Source organism: Gracilinanus agilis, chromosome 1, assembly GCF_016433145.1.
Source record: "Gracilinanus agilis isolate LMUSP501 chromosome 1, AgileGrace, whole genome shotgun sequence".
NCBI classification, from domain to species: domain Eukaryota; kingdom Metazoa; phylum Chordata; class Mammalia; order Didelphimorphia; family Didelphidae; genus Gracilinanus; species Gracilinanus agilis.
This window is the reverse complement of record NC_058130.1, coordinates 258,809,548-258,821,669: the sequence shown is the minus strand read 5'-3', so window position 1 is coordinate 258,821,669 and position 12,122 is coordinate 258,809,548. Positions and strand designations below refer to the sequence as shown.

The 12,122-nt window shown below is 35.7% G+C and overlaps 1 protein-coding gene across 5 annotated transcripts in view; it reads right to left on the bottom strand.

Annotated features, from left to right (window-relative positions):
- Positions 1-12,122, bottom strand: part of LOC123235194 (contactin-associated protein-like 4) — a 433,004-nt gene that overhangs the window by 247,520 nt on the left and 173,362 nt on the right. For all 5 annotated transcript variants that reach the window (XM_044661292.1, XM_044661308.1, XM_044661323.1 and 2 more), the window contains exon 2: positions 11,140-11,287. In XM_044661292.1, the coding sequence (XP_044517227.1) occupies positions 11,140-11,287 (148 nt within the window). The remainder of the gene's footprint in view (positions 1-11,139; positions 11,288-12,122) is intronic.

The following is a 12,122-nucleotide window of genomic DNA, read 5'->3' as shown; positions in this document are numbered from 1 at the left end:
CAAATAAGTAGGAGGGAGGGGGAGAGAGAGAGAGAGAGAGAGAGAGAGAGAGAGAGAGAGAGAGAGAGAGAGAGAGAGAGAGAATAATCCCAGACTGTAGATCAGCAAAGGGGGAAAGAAGGAGCATACATACTGAGCCTCTTTCCTGGCTATTTATGAAGTCAAACTTGGAAAAAATAAACATTTTTGTCACATATTAACATTTATGTTTTACAAATGAATAGAAGCTTGTTTCTGCTTCATTAGAGAAAAATATAAATCAAATCAAGACAATGCTAAGGTTCTCTGTAACAACTATAATAAAGCCACAGCACTGATGTGGAATGTAGGTACTTGAAATCTACATTACTGAATTGGGCTTTTAAGAGATGCAGAGGAAGCACTCAACTGGCACTTGAAAAATCAACAGGAAGAAGTTGTTAGACATTTATGCAGTGGCATAAAAGAAAACATAGTAATTTAAAAGATGTTAAGGTATAAAACATCGACATTTGGCACAATAAAAAAGATGACGATGGCATCTAGTGAAATATATATGTACATGGACAGTGGATGACTTTAATAATACTATTTCAGACTGACTAAAGAAAAGAGTGAAATGGATGCGACACCTATAAGTGTTAATAATTACAGTGTCAATGTGACCTAGCATTTATTATACACATGAATGTTGTGGTAAATTATTATTATCATTATTACTGCTGGTATTATTATATACTATTTAACATTAAGTAGGATGACCAGAGGGATTATGAAGGAATTTTTAATTTATGCTTCCTAATCTAAGGCAAGAGTAAAAAAGGCTTCCTTTAGAGCAGTGATTCCCAAAGTGGGTGCTACTGCCCCCTGGTGGGTGCTGCAGCAATCCAGGGGTCAGTGATGGCCACAGGTGCATTTATCTTTCCTATTAATTGCTATCAAAATTTAAAAAAAAATTTCCAGTGGGCTAAGTAATATTTTTTTTTCTGGAAAGGGGGTGGTAGGCCAAAAATGTTTGGGAACCACTGCTTTAGAGGATAATCTATTCTTTCTTTGAAGATTGTTATGAAAACAGACTCAATTTTTTTTCTCATTAAATAATTTGAAAATAAAAACTCAGTAGTTGAGTGGTAGAAAAGGGAGCAGAAATATGTAAAGAATCACATAGCTGCAAGACTGTCTAAAATTATTTGAGTATGTATTGTTACTCTAAATGCAAGATCCTTTCCTGTGATCACTGAGGAAATAGAGACTAGCCCTTCTTTCATCTAGTGAGTTTTTTTATCTCCTTCTCAAGTAGGGACAAAACACCACTAGTTCAGAAGAGACTTGTTTATAAAATCTTAAAGAGAAGTAAAGCGGTAGATTATTGTATTGTGTCATGAAACAGTGAAGAGGTTGAAGGAAAACAAGTTTTCTATTGCCAAATTTCAAATTTCAAAACAAGTTTCAAATGCCAAGAGGCCCAACCAAGACTCATGAAAGCACTTATGCCCTAAATGGATGATGTCCTGGACTAGGCCTAGTTTGCTAGTAAATATAGAGTTCCTGATTTCTGTCTCTGGGAACCACCGGAAGGCAAAAGATGAGTGTGAATGTAAATAGGCAGAGTATCCCTTCATCTCATATGAAGCATCTGGGTGGTACAATACCTAGAGTGTAGTATTTGTGGTCATGCATGCCTGAGTTCAAATACTGCCTTAGAAACTTATTAACTATGTGACCTAGATAAGTAATTTAACCTGTTTCAGAATCAATTTCTTCATCTACAAAATGAGGATAATGTTAGCACCAACCTTGCTACATTGTCAAAAGGGTGAAAAAAGATCATACAATTTAATCTAACTGAAAACTTTAAAGATCTATATAAATTATATTTTTATTATTATGAGAGAGGAGCTTAAATCATAGGAGATACAAAAGATGAGCCATATGCGTAGTATAGGATGGAGCCTCTCCACAAGTCTGGGAGAGGAATATGAAAGAGTATTTACCTATATTGCCATGACCAGTGCCATGAGCAACAACCTGAAGAGAAGAGAATGCCAAGACAAAAGAGAGAAGGAAATTGTCACTACTTTCAGAGAATAGTCATGGTGAACATTCTAGCTCTTTGTTTTCACTTTCGTGAAATACTGTCACTGAACCCATTTCTAGTTCTTATATAAAAATATAATAATATAACATAATATACTTTAAAAAAGCCATTAACTTTCTCTGTTGACCAAGTGTTCTCAAAAAGAGAAAATGGATTCTCTAAGATACTGTCCAGTTAAGAAGGAATAGGACAGTGAGAAATTTAGTGAATTTGTTTTTCAAATAACTGAAGAGTGAGATGATTTCCTTTACTGAAAACTCAAGAAGAATCAAAAACATTTTTATGGATAAGCAGTATTATAATTGTGTAAATGGAATTAACTCTAGTCGATTCATAGTCAAAAATCTACCTACCCTAGGCATAGAAATGATGTAATCCCCACCTCCCTTAATGGGGAGGGGAGACGAGTTACCCACACGTGACAATAAGTAACAAATCAAGAACAAGGGACTGTCCTTTGGGGTAGTCCAAATCAGTGTAGAGGCTGCCATTTGTCCACTTGAATTAGAGGTGGACCCACAGGAAGTGACGAAAGACACTATCTCTTCAAGTACATTGGTTACTTCCTGTGGAGGGAGTGCCCACATTGAACTTAGTGCTGAAGGACCTCCCTTGAGACCTCAGGCAGCTTCTACTCTGTATTGTCACGTGGGTAAGTTAGGCTGACTTCCTTGGCCTACCTTGGCTTTTCCAAACTCTGCCTTAATTAGGCACTAGCCTATCTGGTTGCTAAGCCTTGTGGCTTGTAGTCTAATTTATTTAGCCTTTTAACCTTCTCTCTTGTCCAGGCCTCCACAGGCCTGGGCTAGCCTCTCCCTTCCTCTTCATTCCCATACCTTTACCTTCCTGATTGTAAAATAAACTGCCTAACCTGATGCTGACTTGGGTCTGATTTAATTACGGAATCAACCTGAATTGTTGATTCCTGGCGGCCACACTTTAAATACATATCTATAAAATACCTAAAATTTCCCTCTTACATAATTAACATAACATAGGGAAAAGATTAAACTACATCAATCTAGGCTAAAATTGATTCCTTTGAACAAAGAATGAGCTAAGCAGTGGCATAAAGAAGAATGAGATTTGGTAAGATTCATAGAATGACAGAACTGGAGAGATGGAAAATGTCACAGCAGTCAAATATGTCAGCCCATTTATGAAAGGAATCCTAACCATAAAATACCCAAAACTGATTATCAATCTTTTGCTTAAGAACCTCAAGGTGGGGGGTGGGGCTTACCACCTATCAATGCAAGCCAGTCTACTATAGGAAGCTTCTGATTGTTGGCATTTTTTCCCCTGATAACAAGTGTAAATACTACAACTTCTACTCATTGCTTTTACTCAGTATAGCCTTCTCAACCCAAACAGAGGAAATCTTATTCTCCATATATGAGAGACCTTCCAATAATAGAACATAAATATCATTCTCTTCCAGAGTCTTTTCTTGTGTTTCCTAGAACCAATCTTCACATCATGATCTTAAAGCCCTTTACCATCTTGGTTAGTCTCCTTTGGATAATGTTTCGATATTCTTAAAAGGTATACATATATATATATATATATATGTATACCTGAGAGATAATTAAACGTTTACTCAATGACATCAAATACTGATCCCTTGACTTGTGCATGAATCAGATTTAAGTGAGACAGAGTTGCACAGTTTACAGTTTCATTCTCTCTTCCAGAGTCATCAAAGTCCAGGGGCAAGACAAAAAATCAGGGAAACTGGGAGTTACCCAGAATGCAGTGGATGACCTTAGCAACTTAAATGTCCAACCAGGCTCTAAGCATTCACAGCATCCATTTCAACTGCTTTCATGGCAGTTGTAACAAATTATTCTCATCTGTCCATTCCACCAGGGGAAGTCTTCACATACATGGAGTAGATATCCCCCTAATTTAAGGATGGATTTGAGGTCTATTAGTTACCTTCAACCTGGTTTATCCTATCTCCTAATAGCTTCTTACAGTTACAAGTGAAATATGGGTGAAAGGTGGACACCAAAAGTGACTGAGTAGCCCTGAAAAGGGTTCAGAAAGCCCTCACACAAAAGGAGCTAGTCCTACTAGAACACCCCCTTATACCCCAAAAAATTAGACACAGATCATATAGATATGGACTAGACACAGGTATACAAAAAGATACATAAAACAGTTAAGAAAAGAGAGATGCATATCTCTATATATACATATTATAGTTTCTTTATTATAAAAATAACATTTTAACCATCTTAGAGAGAAAATGAATGATGGGAAATTTTTAAAAAGAGAAAAGAAAAATAGATTAATGAAATGAAATGAAGCTCATGATATCAACACAGATGAAATAAGAAATCATTGCCAAAGAGAGGCTTTTGATTTAATTCTTTGGATTAAGTCTTAAATTACCTGAGGGAAGGGATTGTGTTACTTTTCATTATTGTATTACTAGTGCCTTGCATATAGAGAGAAATAGATAATTTTTAAAGTTCAGTTGAAATGAATCATTTCTTAAAAAAGCTTTCTATTTTAGGAGGTATAGAGTTACAAATACAATTATATATAAGAAATGTCTTACTGTTGAGTATACTTTTCCCACAAATTTGCAAGCTTACCTCTATGCCTTTATAGCCAATCCAACAAACATTTATTAAGCACCAACTTTGCTCCTAAATTAGTATGCCCTCTCCATCTACTCTTGGGCAAGCTATACACTTGACATTTAAAATTCCATCTGTCAGATTTTACCTGCCTCAGGAAGCTGCCCTTGTACATCCTCAGTTTGATTATGCTTCTACTCAGCACCTGATTCAGACCATAAACTTAGCTTGTGCTATAGTAGTTAGCACTTCTGCAAATGCTATTCCAGAGTATTCTCATGACATTCTATATGTATATCATTTCTCACTCAGTATCCTCCAAGTTCTTTTATGGTAGGCTGTATGTTTTTTGGTTTTGTTTTTAACACCATTTTCAGGACTAGAAAGAATACAGAAAAGAGTCAATAAATTCTTACTTTCTGAGTGAATGAATGAATAAGCAAATGGATGTCCTTAACCACTATAACACATTCATGTCTCTCTTTTCCAGTGCTGGTTTTATGTACAAGTAAAGTACATGGTCATCTACAAAGTCTCTTCTAAAGAATAATAAAAGCCCCATATTAAAATAACAAGAAAAGACCCTGGCAGGAATTCATAACGTGAAAGTGATTGCCTGCATTCTAGTACTGATTCTGACACTATGTATTTTTATTTTATTTTTTTTACATTTTTTAAAACCCTTAACTTCTATGTATTGGCTCCTAGGTGGAAGAGTGGTAAGGGTGGGCAATGGGGGTCAAGTGACTTGCCCAGGGTCACACAGCTGGGAAGTGGCTGAGGTCACATTTGAACGTAGGACCTCCCGTCTCTAGGCCTGGCTCTCAATCCACTGAGCTACCCAGCTGCCCCCTGACATTATGTATTTTTAGGACCATGGGTATATCACCATTCCTCTATGAGTCACTTAAATAATTTATAAAATAAGGACTAAATGATTTCTAATGTTGCTTCTAAATCTGAAATTCTGCAGTTCTTTGGGAGTGGAACCCTAAGAGTATCTACTAGGTTTGAAATTGGGAAATTTGAATGAGTCTTGGATTTGTGTGACATTGAGTAGTCATTTAACTTTGTTCCTACATTTCCCAACATGTGAGTGAATTATATTACTATTTTATTTTCTCTACATTATGAAAGTGGTCCTAAGACAATGTGGTTGAAAGAGCTTTTTTTTTTAAACCCTTAACTTCTGTGTATTGGCTCCTTGGTGGAAGAGTGGCAAGGGTGGGCAATGGGGGTCAAGTGACTTGCCCAGGGTCACACAGCTGGGAAGTGTCTGAGGCCGGATTTGAACCTAGGACTTCCCATCTCTAGGCCTGATTCTCAATCCACTGATCTACCCAGCTGCACCCTACGAAAGAGCTTTTAAAGTAAAATTATTATGAAAATACTATATAAATTATTTCATTTGATAAAGAATATAATCCCAGTCAAATTAGTGGGACCAGCAATATAAGCCACAGTCACCTCAGCAGCAGTGGCAGATGAAGCCAACATGGAGAAGTAAGAAATACCCAAAGCCCACCAAACACACTCCAAAAACCAAAGAAGAACAAAAAAGTCTCAGAGCTGATGCTGGAGAGCAGAAACAAAGGAAGAATGTGTGAAGTAGTGCTTCAGCCCAGAACAATGTTGAGACACAGAAAGAGATTAGTCTCACTGGGGTACAAGAAGGGAGTGATGAAGAAGCCTCAATGGAACCTGGGCAGGGGAAAAAGTGGAAAACAAATCAAAACAAAAACAGCAGCAGTGAGAGGGTGTAGCCCTGCATAATCCAGCAGGTAAAATGCCAGGCATAACCTAGAACAGGCAACAGTAGAAGGAACTCAGTCCAACAAGATCTATCTGCTATAGGCCTGGGGAAAACTCAATTCCAACCAGTGGAACTGAAAAGCTGAAAACTTTCCCCCAGCTAGTCAATCAGGCCATCTCAATGTGAAATTCAGACATCTGAGCTGACTCCAGTCACAGTGTAAACCCTGGACAGTATACCCAGTACTCTAGGACAGAGATAAGTTCAGCATAAAAACAAAATAAATGGGAAAAATAAGCCCAAAAGGATCAATAGACAGAGAAAAAGCCTGATAAATCTCTCAACAAAAGAGATCTCCAAAACATAAGTTCAGAAGAGTACAGCAATACAAAAATGAAAATGTGTGAAGACTCAAAGAAAATGTGAAAAAATTTCAACCCCAAAATGAAACCCTAGAAGAGCTCCAAAACCCAATACAAAAAACAAATAACAATAAACATAGAAGAAAAATTAGAAAATAAAATGATAGGGGGAAAAACTGTCTAGAATAAAAACTTACTGAAGAAAATTTCCCTTGAAAAAGGAAATACAATACTTCAAACAGGAAAATATTTTCTGAAGAAAGTAAGTTCAAAGTCTTGAAGTTGAAAATGTCTTTCTAAAAAGTAGAATTGGATAAATGGAAGCTAATGACTTCCTGAGATAGCAGAATACAATAAAATAAATTCAAAAGAATGAAAAAATAAAATAAAAATTTAAATCTCTCATTGGAAAACACAACTGATCTGGAAAATAGAACTAGAAGACATAATCTAAGAATTATTGGATTCCCTGAAAGTCATGATCAAAAAATGAATCTGGATACTGTACTGAAAGAAATAATCAGGGAAAACTACCTTTATATTCTTTTTTTTAAAAACCCTTACCTTCCATCTGGGAGTCAATATTGTGTATTGCCTCCAAGGCAGAAGAGTGGCAAGGTTAGGCAATGGGGGTCAAGTGACTTGCCCAGGGTCACACAGGTGGGAAGTGTCTGAGGCCAGATTTGAACCTAGGACCTCCCATCTCCAGGCCTGGTTCTCAATCCACTGAGCCACCCAGATGCCCCTTCTACCTTTATATTCTTGAACAGGAAGAGAATTAGAAAATGAAAGAATCCACCCATCATCTCCTGAAAGTAATCCTGAATTAAAAAATCCTAGAACTATTATAGTCAAATTCTGGAAATCCCAAGCCAAGGAAAAAATACTTCAAGCAAAAAGAAAAAAAAGGAATTCAAATATTGTAGAACTGCAATCAGTATTATATAGGGCCTAGTAGCTTCCATACTAAAGTATTGGAGGGCATAGAATATGATATTCTGTAAGGCAAAGAATCAAGGCCTACAACCAAAAATCATCTGCTCAATAAAACTGAACATAACACTTCTAGGAATAAAATGGACATTTAATGAAATAGAGGAATTCTAGACATTCTTGATGAAATGGCCAGAGTGAAAAAGAAAATTCAATAATCAAATTCAACACTCAAAAGAAACATAAAAATGTCAGTAGAAAAGAACTTAAGGAAATCCTTGGAATTAAACTAATCACAATTCTTATTGGGAAAGTAGTACTTAAAATTTCTATAGTACAAGACACACTTAAAGTATTTAATATACTTAAAGCAATCAAGGGAAACTAGGGGGTCAAACTGATTACATTCCTTGCAAGGGAAAATGATAGCTAAAATACTTAAGATACATTACAAAAGATATTTAAGACACTTAAATACTAGAAGGTAAATGAGAGAAATAATGGGGTTAAGCCATTTAAATTACTAGGAAGAAGGTGATAACTAAGATGCTTAAGATATCTATGATATCTAAAGTACTTAAGATATTTAAAATACTTAGAATGCTGTAGGAATATAGTTAGGGATAGTCTGGTTTTCTAGGGTTAGTTGAAAGAAGGGAATTTTGAGAGAAGCCCTTGGAAAGGATTCTGGGTAAAAAAGGAACTGTGGGTCTACAACTGAACTTCACTTCCTTCTTGGATTTTGACCAAGCTGGAAAAAGGTTTTTGTTCTCTGTCTACAATTCCCATCACGCTGAAGAAGGGTTTTTCCGCTGAGAGACTCTCCCTGGAGGGTCAGGATTTCATGGAGAAGTCCTTGGCATCCAGGTAGAGGGTTTACTTGGAGGGAAACAGTTTCTCAGAGTCCAGGTTTCATCTGCCAGTGGTTCAGCTGCCAGAATTCCCATTGGTTAAGGTAATCCAAAGCTTTCCATCTATAACTTTGGTTACTTAATACAGCACCCAACCCCAGGGTTTTCCCCTTTCTTTCTTACTAATTATTGGTAGTAAATTTAGATTAACTCAGATAGCATTGGGGGCATTTCTTAGATAACATAGGGAGGATTAAGTAGGGCCCATAGAAGAAAATGAAGGCTTTCCTTCAGCAGGATACTTAGAAGTTGAATGAAGTTAGTTTGGATAATGCTAGGGTCTTACCTACCAATTTCTTTCTTTCCTCTTTAAAATTAACTTTATTTTCATAAGCCAAGGGTTTTTGTGCTTCACTGACCCTGGGGAGTTCCTAGGTGGGTGGTAACATCTAACATCCCTCTAGGATTCTTCTATAATACAATATTTAAGGCGCCGAAGATATTTAAGAATTTTGTCAGTATTATGACAGTGGATAGGAGCATATGTAGAGAGAGAGCTGGGAGTAAATTCAATATAATGAGATATTTTTTTTAAATCAAGAGCAAAGAAAGGAATATTCTACAAAAAGGGAAAAGGAGAGAATGTTTGGGGGGGGGTGTAAATGATCTCATATGAGGAGGCATGACAGAATTAATACAGTGGAAGGAAAGATGGAGGGGTGGCAGGCAATGCTTAAATCTTACTTTCACTGGAATTGACAAACATTCACACTCAGTTAAGTATAGAAATCTATCTTCCCCAAATAGGGAAGTAAGAAGAGAAGAGGGAACAACAAAAAAGGTGGGAACAGGCTTTATATAGGCTTAGAAAACCCACAGCAACACTCTCTATGTTTTAAAGCATTTATTTATTTGCTTTAATATTTTCCAATTATATTTTCACCTGGTTTGGGCTACACTCAGGAGAGTGGGTCTCATGTTCGATATCTCTGCTATAAAGGTCATCTAGCTCAACCCTTTAAGTCACTTAATGTGAGGAAATTAAGGGCCAGAGGGTCTTAATGATTTATTTACCCTTGGTCCTAGAGGCAGTACATGGAAGATCTGTGATTTTAAACAGAGTCCACTACAAGCAAATCTTGCCTGCTATTAGAACTTGCCTTGAGAGCATTTTTCAGGAAGGAAAGAGCTGATCTTCAAATCAATTTGGAACTATATCCAAAAAGGTATAAAATTGTGCATACCCTTTGACCCAGCAATACTACCACTAGATCTGTATTCCAAAAAGATCAAAGAAAAGGAAATATGACTTATTTGTGGAAAAAAATATTTAAAGGAACTCTTTTTGTGCTGGCAAAGAACTGAAACCTGAGGGGATGTCCAGGTTATGATTGAACAAATTGTGGTATATAATTTTGAGGGAATACTAATATGCTATAAGAAATGTCAAACAGAAAGAAGAAATGAAATGAAAAGAAAGAAATGATAAGGAGGTTCATTTCAGAAAAGTCTGGGAAGACTCATACAAAGTGATGTGAGCAGAACCAAGTGATCATTGTATACAGTAGCAACAATATTTTAAGGATGACCAACTGTGAAATACTTAGCTACTCTGATCAAGATAAAGGATCCCAGTCAGTTACAAAGGACCATGATATAAAGCATGCTATCTCCTCAGAGAAAACTGATGAATTCTGAATATAGGAGGAAAAATACTTTTTAATTTATTTTCTTTTTTTCTAGATTGTATGTGAATGCTTTCTACAGCAAAATGGCTGTGGACATATGTTTCACATGTCTTTATATGTATAATTGAAATAAATTTTTTCACCTCAAATAGAGGGGAGGGATGGGAGAGAGGAAGAACAAAGTACTTGGAACTTAATGTTTTAAAAAATTAATGTTAAAATTTTACATGTAATTGGGAAATGTTTAACAAAATAAAATATATAGTAAAAAAGAAGTGTATAGTCATGGAAATTACAAATTTCAGAAAAAATTTATGTGTAACAATCTTAAGAAAAATGCATTAAAAACAAATTTTAACAGAAATTATATGTTGTTTTCAAAGTTCTTCATTTTAAAAATTCACATTTGGATTTAGGTTGTTTCCTGTTATAACATAAGGTGAAATACTTATTTCAGCTACAGAGGTCAGTTTTCTATGGTTTAATTATCTTAGGATCCCTTGAAGCTGTAAAATTTTCAAAGTGAAAATCCATTTCTGTTTATTAAACTTTGAAGTCTAAGAGTAAAGGTTGCTAGTAACATACAATAAGAGAAGAAAGCAAAACAGAACCAAATGTTAAATACCTGAAATTTAGCATGTAGAAAGTAAATAACATTTTTGGCTAAATGAACATGGGACTATATATTCAGTACTTTTATCTTCAAATTAAAAATGCAAAGGTCTCTAAATTTAAAGTTGTGATATAGGAAGAAAAGGCTTTGCATAAAAACCAGGCCTATTTAAATATTTGGGAAACTGTATTCAGACAAAGGTTTGTTTTGTTTTTCCTTTTTTGAAATTCCACATTGACATTCATTTCAATTAGGTAAATAGGCAAATACTCACTGTAGGAGCAACCATATACTTCAATCCGCATCCCAATCCTGCCATTAGGGTTCCAAGCCAAAGGGATGAAGCGTAGAAATCTAGCTTTGATGGAATGTTGGAGTTTATAGTATACAACGCTGTCTGCATTTGTGTTTCCTGAAAAACCCTAGAAGAGAATTTTTAAGAAATCAATATATCCACAAAGAACTGCCTTTGTCTTGCTCCCCTGTGCCAATGAATAATGTCTAGTTTGTTTTCTTAATTAAAAAAAAAAAAAGCTTGTTTTAAAATGAAGGGAAAGGAAAGAAAGGAAAAGGAAAAAAAAACTATTCTAATCTATAACAATGATGTGAAAACCTCTGTTCCAACCAAAGATTTCCTTTATCTTGAGGGTAGTTTAAATTTCAATAGTAACATTTTTACCCTGGTTCTGAACTATGGTTCACTCATTATAAAGTAGATATAGCTTTTAGAAAGTGTTCTCTTGCAAACCCCTTTTGCTCTTATATAAGTAGGTAAAACACAAAATCGCAAACCCACAGAGCAATCAAACAGAAAACATTGGTAAAAAAATATTTTTATTTATAAAAGAACTCAAGAATAAATTGTAATGTGGCTCCAAAAACTAATATTAATCTTAATATCCAAGATAGGTTAAACCAAATGAAAACTCAAATTCTATAATATCACAATTGAAAAGAACTTTGAGTCTGACCCAAACCTGAATAGGAACTTACCGTACAACATCCTAGACAAGTACTCCAGTGAGAGAAACTGGAGTAGGGATGGGGAAAAGGTAAGGAATACATACATACATACATTCATACATACATATATATATATATACACATATATATATATAGAGAGAGACAGAGACGGAGAGAGAGAGACAGAGAGAGACAGAGAAGAGAGACAGAGAGACAGAAAGGAGGGAGGAAGGTAGGGAGAGACAGAGAGAGAGAGACAGAGAGACACAGAGAGACAGAGAGACACACAGAGAG